The sequence below is a fragment of the Ranitomeya variabilis genome, chromosome 8 (assembly GCF_051348905.1).
Source record: "Ranitomeya variabilis isolate aRanVar5 chromosome 8, aRanVar5.hap1, whole genome shotgun sequence".
Taxonomy (NCBI): Eukaryota; Metazoa; Chordata; class Amphibia; order Anura; family Dendrobatidae; genus Ranitomeya; species Ranitomeya variabilis.
The window spans coordinates 205777493-205802272 of record NC_135239.1 but is presented as its reverse complement, the minus strand read 5'-3'; the positions used below and the strand labels follow the sequence as shown (position 1 = coordinate 205802272).

At 44.0% G+C, this 24780-nt stretch overlaps 1 protein-coding gene and 1 long non-coding RNA gene across 7 annotated transcripts in view; one reads left to right on the top strand and one right to left on the bottom strand.

Moving 5' to 3' along the window:
* The window catches only part of LOC143787607 (uncharacterized), a 175275-nt gene extending 174367 nt beyond the window's left edge, over window positions 1-908 (bottom strand). The window contains exon 1 of one of the 3 annotated variants that reach the window (XR_013218413.1): window positions 742-908. This is a non-coding gene — a long non-coding RNA (uncharacterized LOC143787607). The remainder of the gene's footprint in view (window positions 1-741) is intronic. The other 2 variants (XR_013218412.1, XR_013218414.1) reach the window with 2 other exon arrangements.
* IP6K2 (inositol hexakisphosphate kinase 2) lies at window positions 877-24156 on the top strand. 4 transcript variants are annotated; one of them, XM_077276502.1, is made up of 6 exons: window positions 877-979; window positions 17168-17440; window positions 19335-19563; window positions 20556-20728; window positions 21630-21805; window positions 22865-24156. In XM_077276502.1, exons 2-6 carry the CDS (start codon window positions 17239-17241, stop codon window positions 23375-23377), a joined length of 1293 nt encoding a protein of 430 aa, XP_077132617.1. In that variant the 5' UTR covers window positions 877-979; window positions 17168-17238; the 3' UTR covers window positions 23378-24156. The 4 variants fall into 4 exon arrangements, with proteins under 4 accessions (XP_077132617.1, XP_077132618.1, XP_077132619.1 ...); XM_077276503.1 differs by lacking the exon at window positions 877-979 and adding an exon at window positions 12006-12129; XM_077276504.1 differs by lacking the exon at window positions 877-979 and adding an exon at window positions 12022-12069.
* Window positions 24157-24780: the final 624 nt, after the last annotated feature.

Sequence of the window (24780 nt, the reverse complement as noted above, 5' to 3'; positions counted from 1 at the left end):
CAGCCGCCATGTCCGTGTACACACTGAGCTGAGCAGCCATGTCCCTGTACACTGAGCTGAGCAGCCGCTATGTCCCTGTACACGCTGAGCAGCCGCCATGTCCCTGTACACACTGAGCTGAGCAGCCGCCATGTCCCTGTACACACTGAGCCGAGCAGCTGCCATGTCCCTGTACACACTGAGCCGAGCAGCCGCCATGTCCCTGTACACACTGAGCAGCCGCCATGTCCCTGTACACACTGAGCTGAGCAGCCGCCATGTCCCTGTACACACTGAGCTGAGCAGCCGCCATGTCCCTGTACACACTGAGCTGAGCAGCCGCCATGTCTCTGTACACACTGAGCTGAGCAGCCGCCATGTCTCTGTACACACTGAGCTGAGCAGCCGCCATGTCTCTGTACATACTGAGCAGCCGCCATGTCTCTGTACACACTGAGATGAGCAGCCGCCATGTGTCTGTACACACTGAGCAGCCGCCATGTCTCTGTACACACTGAGATGAGCAGCCGCCATGTCTCTACACACTGAGCCGAGCAGCCGCCATGTCTCTGTACACACTGAGCCGAGCAGCCGCCATGTCTCTGTACATACTGAGCCGAGCAGCCGCAATGTCTCTGTACACACTGAGCAGCCGCCATGTCCCTGTACACACTGAGCTGAGCAGCCGCCATGCCTCTGTACACACTGAGCTGAGCAGCCGCCATGTCTCTGTACTCAGTGCACGGAGCGCCCCTCACCCACCTCCTCACTCTCTAGCCTCTGAGGAGGATCTGATTCTGGCACATTCTACCATGGCAACCTTGCGCTCCGTAGCAACACAGCAGAAGCTTCATCCAATCAGCGAGTGCCTCATGTATCCCACCAATAGGAAGGCGGCTCTACTCTCAGCCCGAGATGACGATGCCGCCATTTTGATTCCGCCAGACAAAAGAGAGGAAGCTCCGCAGCTCAGAGAGGCCGGGACGGAGGGGAAGCTGAGGTAAAAAGAAACCAGTCCTGTCCGGCCATATTGTGTCTGGGTAGCGCCTCACCTACAACCGCAGGAGGCCGTGTATGACAGGGTGGGAGGTGACATTGGGAGAATTGAAGCCGGTCATTCTAATAGACGTAAGGGACTACAACTCCCAGCATGCCATGACTAGCTAAGCTTACAGGGATGTTACATATGGTTGTAGAAGCAGAAGTCTCAGCATGGCCCTGAGGTGGTGAATCTGACAGGGGATTCTGGGACTTGTAGTACAGGCAGGATGTAATAGACATCAGATCGGGGAGCTAAAGCTGCGGTGCTCCGTGCATACTGACCCCCGATCCTTAGGACATGCCATATACCAGGACCCCCCATCCCCTGTCGTATACTGGGACCCCCACCAACAACACATGCCGTATACTGGGACCCCCACCAACAACACATGCCGTATACAGGATCCCCTTTTCCAGGACCTGCCATATACCGGACCCGCTACCTCCAGGACCTGCTGTATACTGGGACCCCCAACAGCACATGCTGTATACAGGACCACTATGCCCAGGATATGCCATATACCAGAAGCCCCCCATCCCCTGCCATATACTGGGACCTCCCCAACAACACATGCCGTATACAGGACCCCCCCCCCAATCTCCAGGACCTGCCATATACCAGGGCCTGTTGTATACAAGGACCCCCAGGACCTGCTATATACAGGGCTCCCTGCTCCTTCTCCAGGACCTGCTGTATACCAGGACCCTCCACATCCCCAGGTTCTGTCTTGTTCCAGGACCTGCCATATACCAGGGCCTGCTATGTAATGGGACCCATCGCCGAAATCTGTTGTTTACCAGGAACCCCCACAGCATTGGCTGAATACCAAGACACCCCCCCGGCTAGCCATAGACCTAAATTCCACTCCTCCCGCTCTATAAAACTGGCTGTAGACTGGTACTGTAACCCCCCACACCTCCTCACTCCCAAGGCTTGCAATATACGAGAACCCTGCACCACAGGGCCTGCAGCATAGACCTGCTCATGTGGAGATGTCCTGATCCACTTGTCTACATGTCGGACCTCTTTGGTTGGTCGCTCACATCCTTCCGATTTCTCATTTAATTCGGCAGCCCCATCAGGCACCTTTGTTACCAGCTTGTTCTTTACCTGTCTGTGGTTTATGCGGCGATACACATTTAAAGGGGTATTCCTATTTCCAAGATCCTATCCCAATACTTAGGTGCAATAATATTATTAGTAAATACCTCTAATTAGAAATGTAGTATAATTTTTCTGATTGGCTATATCGCTTACTTCATGCAGGACGTTGCAGGACCTTAGTGGTTGTAACCATGGATACCTAAGGTCCTGCAATGTCCCCCACTCTCCTGCCCTTACTATTTCTTATTTGTGATTGTTCTATCCAAAGTATAACTTCTCCACCTGTCACCGCATGGCCATTGCATACTACAGGAGAAGAAGCAATGTTACACAGTTTAATATGTGAGATCCGATTATTACATCTACTCTATAGCCCGATAGCCGGGAAACCTGGGACATGCTTATGCTATTGGCCTAGGATCATATGTACAAAGGATGAGAGATTGTTCCACATTTCCTTATAGGGGAAGGCAGTGTCAGGAATTTAGGGCACGTAATCGTTACCTAGCTTTTTTGTTTGTTTCTTTTGGAAGAGGACCTACGGTAAATCCATCCAGTTTGTGCCTCTGTTTGGTGTCTTGTATTATCCGACCTGCAGTGTTTAATGACCACCGATAGCTGCTTGTCTACTGATCGTCAGCCTGTTTAGACGAGCAGGCCTCATTTCCCATTGCACAGAACAATCAGTAATAGTTCTGTGTGCACAAGCTGTCACTATTCTTGGCAGCACAGGTCCTGTCTTTACGTAGGACGATGTGCTGCTGAAAACCATGATTTTTAAGTATAATCATTTCACCCAACGAAAGTGCATTTTGCTTGTTCATTGGGAGATTAGCAGCTTGTTTACACTGCATGATTATCGGGAAATGAGCACAGAGGAAGGGTATGTGCACATGTTGTGGATTTGCCTGTGGAATTTTCTGTGCAGATTCTGCATCTCTTGGCAGAAAACGCCGGTCAAAATCTACGCTTTTTGTTGCGGATTTCCATTATGGAATGGGTGCAGAAACGCTGCAGATCCGCACAAAGAATTGACATGCTCCTTTTTTTAATCCGCTGCATTTTCCGTGCAGAATCTTCCGCACCATTAGCACAGCATTTTTTTTTTTTGCCATTGATTTACATTATACTGTAAATCACTTGCGGATCTGCAGCGTTTCTGCGCGGAAAAAAAACGCTGCAGATCTGCAGGAAACCTGCAATGTGTGCACATAGCCGAAATCCAGCTTAGGAGTGGAGCATGTACCTGCCCTAAGGGTATGTGCACACGTAGATTGAATCTCTGCTGATTTTTCCGCACCTGTTTTTGTAAATCCGCAGGTAAACCGCAATTCTTTTACCTGCGGATTTACCGCGTTTTCTGTGTGGATTCCACCTTCGGTTTTACACCTGTGCATTCCTATTATGGAGCAGGTGTAAACCGCTTCAGAATCCACACAAAGAATTGACATGCTGCGGAATAAACAACGCAGCGTTTGTGCACGTTTTTTCCGCAGCATGGGCACAGCGTTTTTTGTTTTCCATAGGTTTACATTGTACTGTAAACGCATGGAAAGTTGCTGCGAATGCGCAGCAAAATACGGAACGTGTGCACATAGCCTAACCCACCAGAGACTTTATCATTAACCACTTCACTATCTTAGTTTTGCATTGTATTGTTGAAGGCGGTTTTATTTGGGCAGTGAATGATGGTATTATGTAGAAAGAATGTTATTGTTATGTGATCACTTTATGGTAGTATTATTTGACTACTGTATAGCGGTAATCTTTAGACATTTGATGTCAACATTATTTGCTCAGCAAATGACAGTATTAATTAATAATTACCACTTTTTAAAAGGATTGTCCAGTGAAAGAGAGGATAACATATAGATCAACATAACATAGAATCAACCACTGTAACCCCCTCCGATTGCCAGAACGGGGCCCTTATATTCGTGTTAGACTAGAGAGGCGCATAGTCGCCCACCTATTAATTAATTCTCTATGGCTGTGCTGGAGATGAACTGGTGGGAACAATATGGAATACTTCAGGGCTGAGTAATTACTGATGGGCGGCTATTACACATCGCGATGGCACGATATAAATATCTGCATGTCGTATTAGAGACAGCAGTGACTTCTATGAACGATTATATAACCCGTATAGGGAGCATGGCTGCTGTGACTATTGGATTTGTTATAAATCCTTACTTTATGTAACTCTTTGCTTTTGAAGTCTTCCCTTGAGGTTTATATTATGGGTTCATGTCCTGGCCCAGTGTTCTGTCAAGTCTCAGATGTATCTTCTTCTAAGAGTTGTCCTCCGGGGGTGATAATGGCCGCTTCTGTCTGTGTCCTGATGTGTATTCCAGGTTTTATAAGTCTTGCCAAGCAAGTCCATAATGATAACGCATCTCACTGTGACCTGTCCTAACCCTGTCCTGGGCGCCAGCCTCCTGGCTAAGCTTTCAACAGAGGGGTTGGGAGCGGCCATGTATGCTTCTAACTAGAGAACATTAACCACTGCTCCATAGAGCCATCAATCTAGATGATGTGTTTTACAGCTTTTACCTATCAATGTCCCAGGCTGCTATTACATAAGGGGGGGGGGACTCGGCTGGTTAATGAAAACACTGGTATTTGTAGCATTGTGTTTGAACAGTGCAGAACATACATTATTATGTAAGGAGCCCTGTGGTTGTTTGGATAATCAATTTCTGCATTCAGGCGTTATGAATGGCTTCAGAGACCGCAGCGTGAATTCTGCTGAGGATGTGACTCCAGTAGATATGGAAGTCCTGCAGGATCAATGTGCATTTCTGTGTATTACCGTATTTTTTGGCATATAAGACGCACTTTTTCCCCCCCAAAAAAGGGGGGAAAATGGGGGGTGCGTCTTATATTCGCAATGCAGGCTTACCGTGGACCGTGGCGGCAGAGGTGCGGCGGCAGAGGTGTGGAGATGAGGAGGCGCAGTGAGCGGGGTCCCTTTCCCCGGTGAGGTGATGCAGCAGCCCCGGTAATGCAGCAGGGCCGGGTGAATCCTGTTATCGGTGCGCGCGGCCATCTTCCTGACGCCGCGCGTTCGCAGATGGAGCTCTGCTGCCCGGGGCTTCAGGAAAATGGCCGCGGGATGCCGCGCGTGCGCAGATGGGGATCGCGGCGGCCATTTTCCTGAAGCCCCGGGCAGCAGAGCTCCATCTGCGAACGCGCGGCCTCAGGAAGATGGCCACGCGCACCGATAACAACAGGATTCACCCGGCCCTGCTGCATTACCGGGGCTGCTGCATCACCTCACCGGGGAAAGGGACCCCGCTCACTGCGCCTCCTCATCTCCACACCTCTGCCACCACGGTAACCACAGGATTCACCCGGCTCTGCTGCATTACCGGGGCTGCTGCATCACCTCACCAGGGAAAGGGACCCCGCTCACTGCGCCTCCTCGTCTCCACACCTCTGCCACCACGGTAACAACAGGATTCACCCGGACCCCTCTCACGCCATACCTCTCACTGTGCCTCCTCATCCCAACACCTCTGCCGGTAACCACTGCTGCCACCCTCCCATGGACACCAGGCCGTGGCGTCGCCCACCTAAGCAGGAAGGGACCCTGCTCAGGTGCACGCCGTACCGCCTCACCCCACCTCTGCCGACACCATGCCTCCTGTGACCCTGCTCTGCCACCGCCAGCCCACAGGTAAGATACTGTAAATTCGGACAATAAGACGGACCCCCATCTTCTAAAAAATCTTTTTTTCTGCAATTTTCACCCCAAATTTGGGGTGCGTCTTATGGTCCGGTGCGTCTTATAGTCCGCGAAATACGGTATTTGGCGACGTATGCAAAGTGATGTTTTATTGGGGGGGGGGGTTAGGTTGATGTCTACTGACTGCACACCTGTTTTAAGCAGTTTATTTGTACCTGTCACTTGCAGCTGATGCTGTAACCAGATTGTCTGAGCATATTACCCCTCTATTATGCTATTAATATACTTTCGGCAGCAAAGTAGTGTTATTCATATACAGTAAATCTAAAGAGGCGAGTGCTGGCCAAATATCAGTGCCTGGCAGCAACCATTGGCCATTTAATAGAAATAAAATAGAGTTGGGTGCTCATATTCCTGACAGATATTTTCATAAACCTGTAGATTCTGCATATGTTTCTATTTAAGTTTCGGCAAATTGACGTCTCTGATTCTGGTTCATATCTTGGGCAGCATTATTGATCGGTAAAAATAACCTGCCCCTATGCACTTATAGGGAACCTGTCATTCTGATTCGTGCTTTCTGAAATCCACGGGCAGCATGAATCGGAGTCTGGCTGCCTTATTACAGCCATGTACAGTATGTTTTATTCTGAAATGCTGTAGCATTTCAAAGGAAATATACTATGAAAAGTCGTCCGGGACTTTGTGGCTATGTGCACACGTTGTGGATTTGGCTGCGGATCCGCAGTGGATTGGCCGCTGCGGATTCGCAGCTGTTTTCCATGCAGTTTACAGTACCATGTAAACCTATGGAAAACCAAATCCGCAGTGCACATGCTGCGGAAAATACAGCGCAGAAACGCGTTGTATTTTCTGCCGCATGTCAATTCTTTGTGTGGATTCCACAGCGGTTTACACCTGCTCCTCAAAAGGAATCCGCATAAAAACCGCAGGAAATCCGCAGGAAATCCGCAGGTAAAACGCAGTGCGTTTTACCTGCGGATTTTGCAAAAACGGTGTGTGCACATTGCCTCTGTCTTGGATGACTAGTCCAAGGCAGGTTCCTGGTGGCTTCTCTCCACATTGATCCCCTTGACAGGTCTCTTTTTATGCATAAAAATGGAGAGAGACCTGTCAGTCTAAGGAAGCAAGGAGAGAAGGCGCTGCCAAGGACCTGCCTGGACTAGTCAGTCATAACATAGTTCCTGGCCTGCTTTTCTAATGTTTTCCCACTGCAGCATTTCAGAGAAAGTCTACGTTCACATTAGCGTTCGGCGCCGCAGCGTCGCCGCATGCGTCATGCGCCCCTATATTTAACATGGGGGCGCATGGACATGCGTTGTGCTGCGTTTTGCGACGCATGCGTTTTTTTGGCCGCAAGCGTTGGGCGCAGAGAACGCAGCAAGTTGCATTTTTTTTGCGTCCAACTTTCGGCAAAAAAGGACGCATGCGTCGCAAAACGCAGCGTTTTAGCGTGCGTTTTGTTGCGTTTTTGTTTGCGTTGTGCGTTGCGTCGCCGACGCTGCGGCGCACAACGCAAATGTGAACGTAGCCTAAAACAAACCTGGCTGCAATTGTGCATCTGTGTGCCATACTGCCTGCGGTTCGGGGAGCATGAATGTCTGGTTTCCTTTAATCTTCACACCCCAAGATCTATGATTTTCTTTTGACAAGACTTATAACCATGGCTGGTGAAACGTACCATACAATTTACCTTAAACAAATGAAAAAAAAATGCTTTTTTTTCCTCCCCTTTACAGGTGTCTGTACCAAAGTACACTAACCATCCTAAGTGATTATTGCAGCTTTGGTGTGTTCTGCCCTTTTTGTATAGTTTGGTGCAGATTTAACACTTTCATTTTTTCTGTGCAGAAACGTGTGGATATTGCCATTGCAGTTTTTCCCATACAGTTTTCTAGGCTGCGCACATTAGGCTGCCGTCACACTAGCAGTATTTGGTCAGTATTTTACATCAGTATTTGTAAGCCAAAACCAGGAGTGGAACAATTAGAGGAAAAGTATAATAGAAACATATGCACCACTTCTGCATTTATGACCCACTCCTGGTTTTGGCTTACAAATACTGATGTAAAATACTGACCAAATACTGCTAGTGTGACGGCAGCCCTATAGGGGGAATACCGCACCAACACTTCAATGGGGTCCTTGAACACAGAGGCATTTGTTTTCAAAAAATCACATGCAGGTTTTCTGCACAAAAAAAAGCAGCCGGTAAAAAACACAGCATTTAAGCTACGTGGGCACATGGTCCAAATGTTTGGCCTCCTGCCTGGTCACAGATAGCTACAGTATACTGCCCTGTAATGAGATCGATGTAAGATTGTGTTCCTAATATGCAGAAATGAGCTTGGATCGCTTGATCGTCACCTGATGTGTATAGATGGCCTAAGATGACAGTGGCTGGCTTGCATAGGCTTCATCTTGGCATGGGAGTATTCATAAATATAGCAAAGTTCGCTGCCGATTCACTGAGGAGTCAAATGTCATTGCTCCTTCATACTGATGGGGGAGGGGTGACATGTCATTATACAACTGGCACAGACAGGCTTGCTATAAGTAATTCACCAGAATTACGGTACAAAAAAAAGCTTATTTGCAGTGAAACGGTTAACACCGGAGGAAGTGATCTGTGGTTTCCTGTTTCTAATATGTTGAAGCCTTGGGTGCACAGGCAAATGACTCCTCAAACAAAATTGCTAAAGCCAAGTCTGCTGCATAGTGATCCTTTACTTTCTCTCCTTCCTATGAAGTGAACATGAATGGCCACTTGAGGTCACCTATAGAAATAAATGCAAATGAGATGGACGGTGGGAGCAGCAGACATATGAGCGGTTGCTATTGACCCACACAAGTGTTTGCCCTCTGTTGATTCTTTGTTGCTTGGTGGAAATATTTATCACGTGTTTCTAAAATTACCTTGCAGACAATACACATAGCAGCTACAAATTGCCTTTGATCCTGCTGCAAGATACAGTATATCTCGTTACTAAGTAGGAAAGGAAACAGACAATAGAACATTAATGGATATTTATAGGAGGGATCATGGTGGAAAAGCCTTGCTTAATACAGGAACCACCGATCATTATCTTCCAGTGGTGAACCTCCTTGCATGGGACATCCTGAAAGAATGGGGAAGCAAGCCTTGTCGCAGATGCAGGCTTTCATAAAACAGCTAGAATGCGTGCAGAATACAGGCTGCTGTGAATGGTTGCACTTTCTTTTACTTCATGGCACTAAGAGGAGCAAGGAGGGCAAACACTTCTTCCAGGTGACCTGCCGAATTATGTGAATTGCCACAACAAACACAGATCTCCACTTGAATTCTTATTCTGGGTGGATCTGCCCTTAAGTTTGTTTGGTGTTCATATAATAATCTTGTTTAACATGAAGACATCACTTCCATGTACAGTAGGTTAGATTCTAAGTAGGTCACTAAGCATGCAAATAAATCGATGATGTCCCTAGTTTCCTGTAAGCTGTCTACTGGTATCCTTACCAGACAAAACGGCAGGAGGTGTGGACACTTTCATTTTTAGGTTGTTGTTTTTTTTCTCTCACATCTTCTGCAGATAAAGCATAGCTGTTGCCTGTTTAATGAGCCTTAATCAGGTGAAGGGAGAGATCCACTGGTAAAGTAAATCTCAGATGAAAAGTGTTTCAGGATCCCTATTGTGCCGCTCTGACTGATGAGATTCCAATCCTGGTGCATTGTTTTGCGGTGTAATATCGCCTCACTGAGGGTCTATTTTAGTGGTTCTTGCCTTGGTCGAATGTAACACTGTGTCCCTGCTGCTCTCAAAGCCATCGCCCTTTATACAGATGTCGTCCAACTGCTAAAAATATGACCAGTTTAGGATTTTTGCCTACATTATAAGTATGGGATCCTAATCCCCACACTGAAAATAGTTGCTCATTTTAAAGACTTGCTAAATAGAAAATGAAGAAGTTTATTATATATCACTGTAGTCAGTGCCTGACATTGTGTTAGGCTGCCGTCACACTATCAGTATTTGGTCAGTATTTTACATCAGTATTTGTAAGCCAAAACCAGGAGTGGAACAAATAGAGGAAAAGTATAATAGAAACATATGCACCACTTCTGCATTTATCACCCACTCCTAGTTTTGGCTTACAAATACTGACCAAATACTGCTAGTGTGATGGCAAACTAAGGGTCAGTCAGAGATGTGGATGTTCATTGCTTGGTTTAGCTCTCGGCACATGACAAGTATTAAGCCGTTGTTACACCCAGAAGGAAGTAACTTAAGTATTTATCAGAGTCATTAACTAAACAGGGTGTGCAATGCTCTAATTAGTCTCTCAGATCTACAATTGGTGTAAACTCTAGTACCTGCCAGGCTGAATAACATATTAATTCATTAATTAATTTAAACCACCTGTGTCTAGGCTATTACATCTATGTTCATATTTCCATTATTCTATGTTTTTAAAAAAGAAAAAAACAAAAATGATAGCATTGCTGGATCCGTCGCGAGATGGAACCAATTCAGTTTAGTAGAATTTCCCTCGTGTGATCTGTTCAAAAATGTTGGCAGAATCTGCTTGGTGTCAGACTCCTGGACAACCCCTTTAAGAGCATGTAATTTGGTTTACTTTGTGACTTTCTCGTACAAGTCATCCTATCAGGTCAGTGTAAAGTTGTGTAGTTGTCACATCCAGTATTACTTTATCTACAGGTGTTTCCACACTGCTGTCACAGGGGATGGCCGTATGTTATTCATGGTAGGAAGATCATACAGTCCCAAAAGGGGAAAAGTGCATTAGCGCAAGTTAAAAACTGGTCCTGACAGCTCTGTATCCTAGCAGCTGTAAACATGTAGGAAAACAAGGACCGCAGAAAATTGATCCATATGGGAGTAAGTGTATGCTTGGGTTTGTTGCTGACATGTTCCCTTAGGATGGGTCATCAACATGAGATCTGTCAGGATGTGACAGTCCGTGTCCGCACTAATCAGCCGGTATCTTCCGGTTGCCGTATGTAAACACTTTGGAGCTGTTCTGCAGTACCTGGCAGCGGTGCTGCACGTTAATGGTGCCACGCTGCAGCGTCAATGAGTGTTCACATCTGGTTGCTGCCAGAGCAAATATCAGCTGATCTTGGGTTGTGCCAGGGGCTGGATCACCACCATTCTCATATTGATGCCTGTCCATTTGTTGTGACTGGGTAATCACCTGAAATCAGAATTAAATTATCATGTTTTTTGGTATTTCTCCCTGTAGAATTGTAATTACTATTACCGTAGTCTATAAGGATCTTTTCTTTTTACCTCCCAGTAGTGGATTAAAAAGGTAAAGGACAATTGAAGTGGTCGAGGCATTAAAGGGGTGACTGTACTTTACTTTTTATACTATACTTTCTCTTCCTTGTGGGCTGTTTTCTTAAAATATCTGAAAAACCCTTTAAAGTCAAAAGCGTCTCTTGCATCCCTGCTTTTTAAGTGGCTAGTTGGTGTTAGGATTTTGCTTTTTACCAGTAAGTTTCTCTGTTCTTCAGGACATTTATGGCATCACTGATTGTAGTGCCGCTTTTATTTCCACCTATTTGCATCAAAGTATGCAGTGGTAATTACTCCTGATTATGAATTCTTCTCTTATTTTGATGCTGCGATTCAGCGCTGTTAAGCACAATAGTTTGATGTTTTTCTCAGGCTCTCAATAGAAGTCTATAGGTTAAAAGACGTACCAAAACATGCACAGTTCAACAGCGTCCTTAAACAGACAGTGGCATGAGTTTTCATCCACTTTGCATGAACTGTTATCTCTGTGTTTGCGCTACTTGGGAATATGACCCAAAGGGGGTACAAACAACGTCATTAGCTATTTTTTTGCCTATGGCCTTTTTGGCTTCAATAGCTAAAACTAATGACATTTTTTAAATGATTGATCAAGGTGAGTACACCTATGTCAGGACATACTGTGTACATGCCATACTGGCAGATATTCAAACTGCATCTATTGTAGATTGTTCCACCCTCCTTGTCCATAGCGGTGATGTTTACCCAGGATAATTATCTGCGTAACGTTAGTACCTCCCCGACAAGCACAATATTTGTGTTATATCACTAGTAAGTGATTGATGGATAACACCATGACTTGTCTCATTCCATGCTGATGATGTAAGCGGAATGGAATGGTGATGTCACAGCCAGCAGATCGCTGACATCACAGCACTGAGGGATGGCTTGTGATTGGATGGTGGTCTGGATATAGGATGGTACGAGTTCCCACATGTAGTAATCCCATGTCCCTGAATAGCTGGAAGTTAATATTTGAGGTTTGTGGTGTATTGTTAAGTGACATTTCGCAGGATATCAGGAAAGTCCTGTGTGTTGCATGTCAGGCAAGAGTTTGTTAGAAACCTAGCAGTATGCAGTTGTAAGATTGTTTTGCATGTAGTCAGTTTATTGTATGACATGGAAATGACACAAAGCCATTGTACACCGGAATCCTCATAGTTCTCCACTACTCCAGTGATTGTTGATTCAAGGCTTTATATACAGTCGAAGCCATGGAAAAGCTACAACGAGTGCGGAATGACCCATAAGAAGAGTCTAATCTTTGTTACAGAACTAAGGATATTGCAGGGTACGGCCCAGTTCAGACTGCATTGTTGAGAGAAAGTATCCCTGAGTGTTCCTTCAACTGTTAGAATATTTCTGATCATGTTCAGGCTGTAATAACTCAAAACATTTTGTCGTGTAGATTTTCCTCCAAAAGCGCAGGTCCACGGGTTTGTGATTTTTGTACATCGACCACATTTACTTCAATGGATATGCTATACATAATATGGCACACAATTTAGGCTATGTGCCCATGATCAGGAATGGCAGTGTTTTGGACGCAGCTCACCAGCGCTGCTTCCAAAACACGGCGTTCTACCATTTATAGAAATCCCTTGCTCACTGTGCTTCTATCTGACGCTGCATAAATACAACTGCAGCGCGGGGTCACGAGCCGCAGCATGTCAACTTCTGTTGTTGGGACACTAGAATGTATTGGATGCAGTAAATCCACACTGTTCAATGAACACGTGCGGATTTAACTGCGTGATTGAGCTCTGTGTTTTGGACTCTGCTAAAATACGCTGCATCCAAAGCTTTGCTATTTCCTGATGATCGTGGGCACATAGCCTTATAGACAGTACAATCCAATTGGGCTTTCTTCACACCATTTTTTTTTTTTTCCTTGGGAAGTGGGGTTGTGGGGAAAAAAGTCAAACCACCGACTGACTCCTCAGTTTCCCTGACTTCCGACTCCACAGCACTGGTCACTACACAGCATGAACATAAAGTGCAGCACAGATTCATCTCCACTAAAAACCGATGGCCTTAGATCAGGAACAGAACAGACATAGGACATTTTATAACTTTCCCAAATTCTTATGAAAGCCTTTACAGCACATCCTGCATTGTACTATTGTACCCAGTTCATTATATACTTTAGAAGTCAGTCGGTCCATTTTATACCGACTCTGCTCTGCCTCCACCAAAATGGACTCCAACTCCACAGCCCTGATTGTTTTCATGTGTTTTTCTTGAAGCTGCGTTCCCACTTAGCAAAAATGCAGAGAATTTTACTCTTCATATTAACTCAACTGCATTTTATGATGCCAGCCATTAAAAAAAAAAAATGCTTTGAGTTCAGGAGTGCTAATATTGCCCTCTACAATAAGAGTGAAATAGTTGGCTCCTTCACCCTTTTTTTGTTTTTCTGCAGTGATATCCGCAGCAGTAATTGCCGCTGTGGGGCCTTCGCTGTGGTAAATCTGCATTGCAATACTTTTGATGAAAAACCACCCTTGAATTGCTGAAACAATGCATTGTATGTGCTAAATGAGACCTCCGCTAAATAGCTTTTATTGGTTTAAAGAATTCCATGTAGTGATGAGTGAATATACTCGTTACTCGAGATTTCTCGAGCATGCTTCGGGGGTCCTCCGAGTATTTTTTAGTGCTCAGAGTTTTAGTTTTTCTTGCCGCAGCTGAATGATTTACATCTGTTATCCAGCATAAGTACATGTGGGGGTTGCCTGGTTTCTAGGGAATCCCCACATGTACATATACTGGCTATCAGATGTAAATCATTCAGCTGAGGTGATGAAAACTAAATCTCCGAGCACTAACAAATACTCGGAGGACCCCCGAACGTGCTCGAGAAATCTCGAGTAACGAGTATATTCGCTCATCACTATTTCCATGGTATCTTTTGCATTGTTGGGTGTTTGCTGTTGCTCTCTCTTCTTCAGCATTAGGTGTCTGTGAAGCATAATCCCAACATTTGGACGTTTTGTTTTTTTTTGTTTTTTTTACACAACATTTCTTGATGTAGACAAATCTCAGGCCACAAATTAAAAGCATCTGGGCCTGAATTCGTCTGGTTACATGGTCTCATAATCCGGCCTCTTTTGATGTTTTTCATCTCGAAGCCTTTACGTGAATTAGATTTGTTTACTTGTGGCGGCCAAGTTCTCCCGACAGCCTCTATTTCTCTCTGACGCTGGGAGGCTTCCAGATGAGCTTTTTTAGGTTTAGTACAAAATATACCCAGAAATGATCTCTGGCACGGGAAGACGACTGTTGTTTTGGAGCTGATCATATAACTGGATGATGCATAGATCTTTTTCGCTGGTAATTGGCATGTGTGCAAGATGGACAAGAGTGGGCTCCAGTCTGTGCCGACGCTACTACTGCCCAAGGCAATGAAGACATGCTAACATTTATAGAGACTACTGTTGTCTAGTATTGATAGATCTCTAGATGTACATATACAAGAGAGAATAGCTCAGGAATGGATGTGAGAATTGCATCACTGTATCTCCCTGTGCCAAGTAGCCTAGAAATTTGCTATTAATGCCCATCTTTCATAGCTTCTTTGGCATGTACAAAGTGTATGATGGAATATGAAGGTCAAATGTACTCAGGAGTCAAAAATTTTTATATACTTTTAATTTTTTTCAAGCATTTACATTCATGGCCAAACTATTTTTGAGACTGACACACATCTTGGATTTTCGCACGGTTCGCTGCTTCAGTTTTTATACTGGCAATTTTCATTAACTCTAGAGTGTCATGAAGAGGGATCAGATAAGTGATAAAGTAACCTCTTCCTATGGAAATTAACCTGATCAGAAAACACCCACTCAAATAGTAGTTCACTTGCTGGGAAGAAGACTTTGAGGTGCCCACTAAAGTCAGAAGAAAAAATGAGCGCTTCCATGAGTCTTGTGTCTGAGTACTGGCAACAGTAAAGCTTCCCGAGACCGTTCATCCATGGAGGGGGCCCACTTGCCATTTTGTCTGAGAACATGGCCATGAATAAAGAATGGGATCTAAACCTCCTCCAAGAGCAACTTCTCCCAACCATACACGTGCAATTTGGTGATGAGCAATGATTTTCCACCATGATGGAGGCCGTCACAAAGCAAAAGGACAAAACCTTGACTTTTTGTGTCCATGGACAGAAATCTCCCGTTGAGAACCTGTGGTCAATCCTTAAAAAGCAACAAACAAAATGCAGAAATTGTGATGAACCCCTAGCTCTTGATGAGAAAAGAACGAGCTGCTATCAGTCAAAATCTGGCCCAGAATTTGATATCCAGCTGTCGGGGTGAAGGGCAGAAGTCTGGAGAAATAAGGGGAAATATTGAGGCTTTACAAAAACTTCATGGATTTGTCAATCAAAGTGTAAACCCATATGAAATGCGGATAATTGTACATCAGTGACTATAAAATCTAAAAACACTGAAGCAGCAAAATGTTTGAAAACCAAAATTTGTGTCAGTTTCAAAACTTTTGGCCACGACTCAGCGTGGATGTAATCCTGATGGGAGCGGCTAGTTAGCCTAAAATTGTACTCTGTGTATTTTCCGTTCTTTTGGAGAATAGTTTACTCCAACATGAAGCTGCAGCTTGAAGTAATAAGAGATGGCAATGAACGTAAGTGTGCCGGGAAATCTCCGGAGTGCCGCGTCATCCTGGATCGGCTAATGAGCTCATCTGAGAATCGCCGGGTGCGGCTGTGTTTTCCTCACTTGTTCCTCTGTAGTCTGGTCCCTACTTCTTCCCATCTGGCAGAGATACTTGACTTTCATCCCGGCTTTATTCTCTTCAGCATTTTCCTTTATTGCATTATGTGTTTTTGTGGGTTTGCATTTTTTTTTGCAGCATCTATATAGAATGTTTCTATTCATTGACAATAGGTACAGATCTTTTAAAGAAAAGAATGATGAGGAACAGACGTGTATTACAGTGAATAGCAAATGTTCACATAAAACCCCGCATGTGGAAGAAACAAATTTAATGGAAATGACTAGCAAATGATCTGAATGTTCCCATCTCTTTTCCCATGTTGGTTTACAGGAAAAAAATGTCTGTAATCTGAGTGTTCTATACAAACGAGAGTAAACAAAGGCGTGTTACCGAGCCGCTTATTATACTGCAGCGTAGAGCGCCCCCTAGTGCCCAGGGCCTGTAAAGGGAAATGTATGTTTTGATATGTGGGATGCATTTCTTTGGGATAAATATGTATGTTTTTGTGGAATTATGTTCCTCTCAGTCGACCAATACAATATATGCTTTCCCATACAGCAGTCCGGCGCTGATTCATGCACATGCACGTATATTTTCTTGTATAATGATATGCGGCAGCGTGTGCGGTGCTGGCTGCGTTCACGTGTCTGAGGCAGGTCGAAAACGTGTTTTTTACATCCTGCAGTTGCAGGCATTAACGATATGATTCTCGAGACTCGAGTATTTTGTGGCGGATTAGAATAGCTGTCTGGCATGCTGAGAGTTGTAGTGTTGCAGAACCACAAGGCTCTAAAGGGTTTTACGTAGATGGCCATAGAGGTGATGGTTGCCCGTATATCTGAACGAACAGTTTCTGGTGGCTGTGTAATATGCACGGTGCAGGGCAGATCCGCCGTCCTTTCATGTGCACCGCTGCTGTTCTCCTCTCTGGGGTAACAGTATTTTGCGGGTCAAAGACAAAAACAGCTGAGAGCAGCAGCAGCAGCAGGGTTGTTCCTCCACCTTCTTTTGTCTCTCTGGCCTGTTTGCTGGGATCCTCCCAGATACGTCTCTGATTGGCTCGCACGTCTTGGCAGGAGTGGTGAACCAGCTTGTTTTTCTTCTCCGATGTGACATCACTCTATTTGTCTCGTTGCTGTACGCCTGAGATCTCAGTTGAGGATTTTGCCTGGCGGAGGAGAGACACTGCGGATTGTACTCCTTGAAGAGATTTTTTTTAAATCCGTGTATGGACTGTCTTGCCCCCGTGTAACCCAAGGAATCCTTGTTTCTTTGCTTTAACAGAGACCGGGTAAGCCACCTTACTGGACAGACCTGTACCCGCCGTGTCGTGCATCCTCTAATGTGCAGTAACGATGAGCCCAGCATTCGGAGCTATGGAAGTGGAGCACTACGCAAAGGGAGTTCTGCTCGAACCTTTTTTACACCAGGTCGGGGGGCACTCCTGTGTCCTTCGCTTTAACGAGAAGACCATCTGTAAGCCCCTCATTCAAAGGGAGCACTTGTTCTATGAAACACTCCCTGCAGAAATCCGAAAATTTACACCTCAGTATAAAGGTAAGTCTCAGATTCTTTGTGGGGGGAAAAATACTGTCTTGTACAAATGTCTCATTGATCTGTTTTACCCTAAAGCTGTTTTGGGTATTATTCTTTTTTTTTTTTCCTTTTTTTTTCACCTATTTTGATGTTGTCAGGGGCAGGCTGTGAGGCGGGTGTCGGAGATCACCATTGGGTCTCTTGGCTGGCTAAAAAGCATTAGCGTTTAGACAAGCTGTGCTTGTGGCCTTAAGGCTCCCTTAGACTCCTGTAGGTAAGTGGAAGAAGACCAGTGTTTAAAGCCACCTGGTCTGATATAGACTCTTGATATATATCCTATTTTTTTTTTCTTCTTTTCTCCTATTTTTCTACTCTTTTCTCTTAAACTTTTTCCTTTCCTTATGGAAATAGAGGTTGGTTTTATATTTTTGGGTTAAGTAAAAAAAAAAAAAGTTTTTGTTTAAAATCTTCTGTCTAATATGTTGGGGGGAGGAGGATAAGTATGAAAAAGGAACGTCTTTTATATTCCGGGAGCTTTCCCTTTCACAGGAAATGAAACTTTATCTTTTGGATTAAGGGGTTATGTTAAAACACCGGAATGAGTCACCTGAAATATGCGAGCGGAAATCCCAGTTCTCAAGGGCATTACATTCTTGAGTCCATATTCTTTGTCCCTAAGTAATTTGGTTTAAATGCAAATGAAAGGTTTCCGTAGACGTAGGATGTGTAATAGAATATTCTGTCACCGTCTCACTGTCATGGCTGTCAGCCGTGCGCTCCCATACATTGCAGGTAATAATGGAGAAATATTCATGCAAGTTAGCTGATCGTCTGAGAAATGTTATGTTTCGTTTTATGAGCTGTGTATCTTTTTTTTTTTTTTGGCTTCTATGTTTTTTGGAGGCGTTCTTCGTTCTAGTTTTTAATGTGGTGGAGGGTGGACATTCAGACCAGACTGGAGGCTGTTTGCTAGTTCACATCCTTAGCGGCCTTTCCTATTTTTATGCTTAAAAGCAAAGACTGTCCGACCCTGAGTTGCGCTTCCGCCCGAGGTCCCGTAAAAGTTCTCGATCTGTCTGCCGCCTGTTTCACGATGCCTCTAGGAATAAGGCACAGTTCAGGACTACGAGGACTTTTTTATGGCGCTCCTGGAAATCAGCTGAAGTATTGCTAAAGACTATTCAGCTATCAGTGCATTAGAGACTCTGATACATGCAGACAAGAGAAAGTGCCTTTAACGAGTTCACCACGAAGACTTACCGCTGTCTCGTTACCCAAGTTTGCTTACTAATTAGTAATGGCGAAAGTGGTTTTAAATACCTAAAGGCAAAGATGACAGATCTGATGCGTTTCAAGTAGCGTTCACTGTGCTGTTTTGTCTCGTTTGCTTTCTTTTTTATTTTGCTATGCTTGCTCATCTCCTAATCGGATGCCATAAACCTTTCCTTCCTTCATAGTTTTGTGATATTGAATGCTTTTTGCATAACAGAAACACATCTGATGTTTCACTGCCAAGATGTAAATAAGAATTGTTTTACATCTTCATTTTTCTCGGTTGCAATCAATAAAGAATATTTATTTTCTTCCAATAAATATTTCTGTGAATGGAAATTGTCTCCTGTTATTATTTTGTCAGTGTTGTGTTGCTCCAGTAAAGCCGATCCATAAAGTAACGTGTCTTAACATATATATAAATATATATATATAAATTTCTTCTGCCTTGTTTCTGTGTCAGGCATGCCTATGTTTAGCTGTTTTGATATTTGTTAGGTTGGCAGATGAGATTTGGCCTGGTACAAGATATATGCTAAGGATTGGGTAAGATACAACACAGATCTTGAAGTCACCTTGCGTTATCTTGCGTTTTGCCTTCCATCTCTTGTTTCTAAACCGGCCTTCATCTCTACCTCCACAGGTGTGGTATCTGTAAGCTTTGAAGAAGATGAAGATGGGAATCTATGCCTTATTGCCTACCCTTTAAACCGGGACCAAGACAACCTGGAGAATGTCGATTTCATGTCGGACTGCAGCGAGGCCAAAAGTAAACTGCTCAGGTGGTCTAATAAGAAAGGTCTTCTGTTGGAGAATGATAACCTCACCAAGGAAAGGGTTCGGCAGCATAGGAAGGAAGAGAAAATGAAAAGGTGAGTGTCCAAATATTACAGGGGGGACAAGAGACGCTTACAAGAAAGCCAGTCTGCCTTTTAAAGGTGATCAGTCATTAAACTTGAGAGCAGTATGACAGAGACAAAGACCCTGATTCCAGCAATGTGATACTTACTGGGCTTTTTGCTGTAGTTTTGATAATCTCCTGGTAAAAATAAAATTAAAAAAATGTATCGCTAGAGGAATAGTAAACCTGCTTCCATTTCGCCTTCCATATACATGAGCTCAGTAAATGATAACTTCAGCACCATCGAGAAGTGAAACCTGTCCTCAATGGAGCGTTTCCCTTCTCGTTTAGGCTGAGATCTGTTCCTGACCTACAGAACTCAATATGAATACATGATTAGGCGAAATTCACAGGAGTGTAAGAGCAGGTGCAGACGATCGTATTTTTATTCTGACTGCGAACCAACAAAACATCAGATCTCAATCGGACCAATGGTGTTCTCTTTAGACTGCGCACATGTCCATTTTTTTTTTACATTTGTTTTCTCGTGTCTGAGCAAAAAAAAATGAAGCGTGCACAATTTGCATCCAGTATTTGGACCGCACTCGGCCATGCAACTCAATGAGTTCATGGAAAACATCAAACTGCACTTGGATGACCTCTTCAATGCAGTTCAGTTTTCATGGACTGACGAAATTGGGTAGGAGAGTGATTGGCATAATAGGCCCGATTGTCGTGTGACCCTAGCCTAATACGGACACATTTCTGCGCCTGTATTATAGCAATAAGTTTTGGCCCAACTGCAGGTTGAGTGAACAAGACTATATCATCACTGACCACATGATGCTGCTGGGTCTGAAAGTTGGACCTTCCAGCGGTAACACTGGGGTAGAAATGCACCCGTTCTTAGTCACCGGAGGAAATTCATAGATTTATTGCCTCTTTGTCTATACTGCTGCTGATAAATTGTCAATATTCCTACTATTCAATGTAACTTTTATCTCTCCTTTCTTCTCCCTTCAGTCACCAACTAGGAGAAGAGTTTGAGTGGTTAAAGAAATCTGAAGTCCTGTATTACAGCGTGGAGAAGAAGGGGAACGTCAGTTCACAATTTAAGCACAACCCATGGAGTGTGAGATGTCACCAGCAGCAACTCCAGCGCATGAAGGAAAACGCCAAACACAGGAACCAATACAGTATCCTTTACTACAGATGCTTAACAAACCCTCCAGACCTCCCGTATTGTGCGAACAGTTGTTTCCATGATGTTGGTTAGGCCAGGTTCATATTGCGTTAGTGCAGTCCGTTAAACGGACTGCGCAACGCAAGTGCCTTTTAATGATTGCATTATGCGATCGTGCTAGCGCCGATACTCCATCTGTGCTAGCGGTGACGGACCACGAAACACTGCAGACCGCGTCCGAGGGTCTGTCACGGAATGGCGGCACATCACTAACGCATGCCGATTATGATATGCGTTAGCGATGCGCTATATAATGGCAGTCAATGGGTGCGCTAACGCATCTGTTACATAGCATTAGTGCCGCTATGTAATGGATGCCGTCAGCGCATTGCCATTAACGCAATGTGAACCTAGCCTTAGATTGTGTCCTCCTTCTCCGTGGTGCTGACAAATGAAAAGGTCCAATGTCGGGCACACAGTCTCCTAACTGGTGACTCTATACCGGGCTCTGCTGCTTGTGGCAGGTTCCTCAGTACATAGCAATAACGTGTAGCGCACAAAGGTGACACTGCAGTCAGTTTAATCTAAGATTATCATATTTTAGGCATCTGATGATTAGCCGTGTCCTAGTAGGTGAAAGCGGATTAATGCTAAATGCCCAGCATCAAATGCTCATCTTGTTCTCTGACTAGGACAAAGATTACAGCTTCTCCTCAACGTACCCTTCAGACACAAGACGCCTTAGGGCAAGTGAAAAATAACTCGTTTCATTGGTGTCTGGTAATGCCCATCAGCACAGTGGCATTCATTTCATTTTTTGCTTCTAAATGGCAATGATTGCAAGTAAACGGCTATCATTTACACATTGCTAATTAATATTTTAGGCTTTGTGCACATTTTCCTTAACTAGTAAGAATTTATTTTATTGGAAAACCTGACTTGTCGGTACCAGGTGCCATGTGTCCTGGACCTAAAGATGGGAACGCGGCAACATGGCGACGACGCATCAGAAGAAAAGAAAGCCAATCAAATCCAGAAGTGTCAGCAAAGCACGTCTGCGATTATTGGGGTCCGGGTGTGCGGCATGCAGGTGAGGATTTAAAGTTTAAGACTTGTTGGCAATGGCACTTACATTCACTAAAAAAATGAACACCCTGATCAGACAGCTTGGGAGGAGAGCAGTATTGTTTATAGGTCATAAAGAGTCGGTGTTTGTGTAGTGAAATGATTGATTAGATCATAGTTTATCGGAGGAGGATCTCAGAAGTAATTAGCAATCGTGTTTGTGCAGGGCGGATGGCAGCCTGGATATGAGGAGAGGAATTAATTAGTCTCCTGTGTAAATACAGGAAGGTCTTTTAGGAAACTACAACTTACCAGATCGGTTCTACCTTGTGAATCTTCTACGGCCCCTAATACTAAATACAGTAACCATTTATTCTGCAGTCTTAGCCGGCTGCAAACTGTCACGCTGCGATATTTCAGATCCCAAAGTCTGGTGACAACTGAGCAAGGTGTAATTTAAAGCTATCAAAAGGCCACATGATGGTACGTCCTAATTGCCTATTATTTACACAGCTCATGTTGTATGTTTCCAATGATCAGTGACCCTCAGCCTTCGTACTGGCTATTAGAAATGTCTTAGAATGGAAACTATCTAAGGAGTTGTGTCGTTGTCCTCTCCCTCCTGATCTAACACTGGGTGTGCAGAGAAGATGTCCAAGTACAATTGCTCGGAAGCATCCGATTCCCAGTGAGAATTTGGACACGAGTCCTATTAATTAAAATAGGACTCAAGTACGATCCACACTGGGTATTTGCCATGAATCAGATCGAGCAGGAAGGTTTACCTGACCACTTTAATTTTAGTGGTTGTGCATTTAAGAAGTAGAAGTGACCAAAGGTGCAGATGACGACTATTTCATGGGCAATGTGATTAGCACATGGTTCCTGGAAGCAGCCGGCTTCTTTCTGCTGGGGGTTTATAGGGAAATGATGGGATTTAATTCTGATAATCATCTGACTGCAGATCAGGTTGCATCGAATTGTCAAAAAAAAAAAAAACATTTTATGCAACATCTAGATATAGCTTAATTCCTGTGTATCCATAAATGTGCATCTCTCACAGTATCATCTTCTCTGTCCGCAGGTCTACCAGACAGGCACGGGGCAACTCATGTTCATGAACAAATACCACGGCAGGAAACTTTCAGTCCAGGGCTTTAAAGAAGCACTTTACCAATTCTTTCACAATGGGAAAAACTTACGACGGGAACTGATTGACCCTGTAATCAAAAAACTGACAGAACTGAAAATGGTTTTAGAAAAACAGGAGTCTTACCGTTTTTATTCCAGTTCACTGCTTATTATATACGACGGGAAAGAATTACCGGACGTTCCCTTGGACTCTGATTCGGAAGACCTCGGTGACTTATCGGAGGAGTCTTCAGACGAATCTGCAGGAGCATTCGCCTACAAACCTTCCAGCAACAAACACACAGCCAGCACCGTGGATGTCCGCATGATAGACTTTGCGCACACTACCTGCAAATTTTACAGGGAGGACAGTGTGGTACACGAAGGCCTGGACACGGGCTACATTTTCGGACTCCAAAGTTTAATAGATATTATTAAAGAAATAAGAGACGACAGCAACGAATAAAGGAGATGCAAAGAAAAAACCCACATTCGTACGAAGCACTAGAATAATTATGTCTGATTCCAAAATGATGGCCACTTTGTGGTGGTAGAAATCATTACAGGATGGGATGGGCCTCGCCTGTCAAACGACTAAAGACAAAGAGGGCATTTACAACGCTGTGCTGGACAGAGCACTGATTAATATTGTTATAATTTATTTATTTTAAATATTTCTAAAACATTCCATTTTTGATGATTCAGATACCTCTGTTACACCGGTGTGTATGTTTATTCCCCCCCCCCTTTTTTTTTTTTCTTGTATGGTGCCTTATGTGCACCAAACAATGGAAATCTTGTGGACTGTGTTCCATGCGCTGGTGCTCGGCCCTCTGTTACATAGAATATTTGCCTAAACTACAACCGTGGTACCATAATATCCGTCATTTAATATGGGATAATAAAATTAAAAAAACGCAAATACTACTATTAGAAGGAAGAAAAAAAAAATAGTTCCGCTCTGCTGGATCCCATTGCCATGTAATATGTCTATTTATTGGGTTCCAGCCCTGGTTACAATAAGCAGCGGATCCTTATAACATATGATGTAACTTCATGAACATGTGCCTTTTCTCACACAAAACTTTAAAATGCCAACAACAAAGGGTCTGATCCTGTGTGTATTGAATTTAGAGGGGCCGTTCATCAAATAAGAAGCCTTGAGTTTACCACGAAATGCGTTCCATGTCATTTGCACTTTTTTATTTGCTTCTCTAAAAGATATCATTAAACCAAATACTTCTATTTTGTGATAGGTGTTTTCGTTAAGGGGAACATAAAAAAGGAAAAAAAAAAAAGCACTGATCTGCTTTGTGTCAGTAGAACGGGTACCTATTGTTTAAGTGCTAATGCTTGGAATTAAATGCACATGGTATTTTTTTTTTCCACTAGTTCCCACAGCCTTGTGGTTTGTTTTTTTTTTCCTTTTATATGCAGTACAATAAGGATTGGTTTGATATTATTTTTTGACGATTGACCTCTCGCTCTGGTTGACCTGTGGAATTTGCAGGCATAGGAAGTCTTTTTACTTCTCGTCAGCCATTTCTATAGGTGCCCTAGATATGGCTCTAGTTTCCATTGATTGGTTGATAGCAATAATGTACGTCATGACACCAGATTTCATATCTGGTGTCATGACGTACATTAGTACAGCTTAGTACATTGGGTTTGCAGCCAGCCTTTCTCCTGGTAACGGATATCTATAGGCTGTTGGTTTACTGCCATGTCTAGCTATATAGACCAATCACTGGAGTGGTCCTGGAGAGCCTTGCACTAGGATTTCGGAGGGGTTTTGTATGGTAGGCACGCTCCATCACCATCGTAGGTGGCCATTTTGCTGGGCAAACTGTGACTGAAGAGAATGCATTT

Bases quoted from the DNA above. Each gene is read 5' to 3' on its own strand.
- IP6K2 (XM_077276502.1), top strand. From the start codon at position 17,239: ATGAGCCCAGCATTCGGAGCTATGGAAGTGGAGCACTACGCAAAGGGA. The intron at 17,441-19,334 runs GTAAGTCTCAGA...CTACCTCCACAG, and splicing joins ATTTACACCTCAGTATAAAG to GTGTGGTATCTGTAAGCTTT. The intron at 21,806-22,864 runs GTGAGGATTTAA...CTCTGTCCGCAG, and splicing joins TCCGGGTGTGCGGCATGCAG to GTCTACCAGACAGGCACGGG.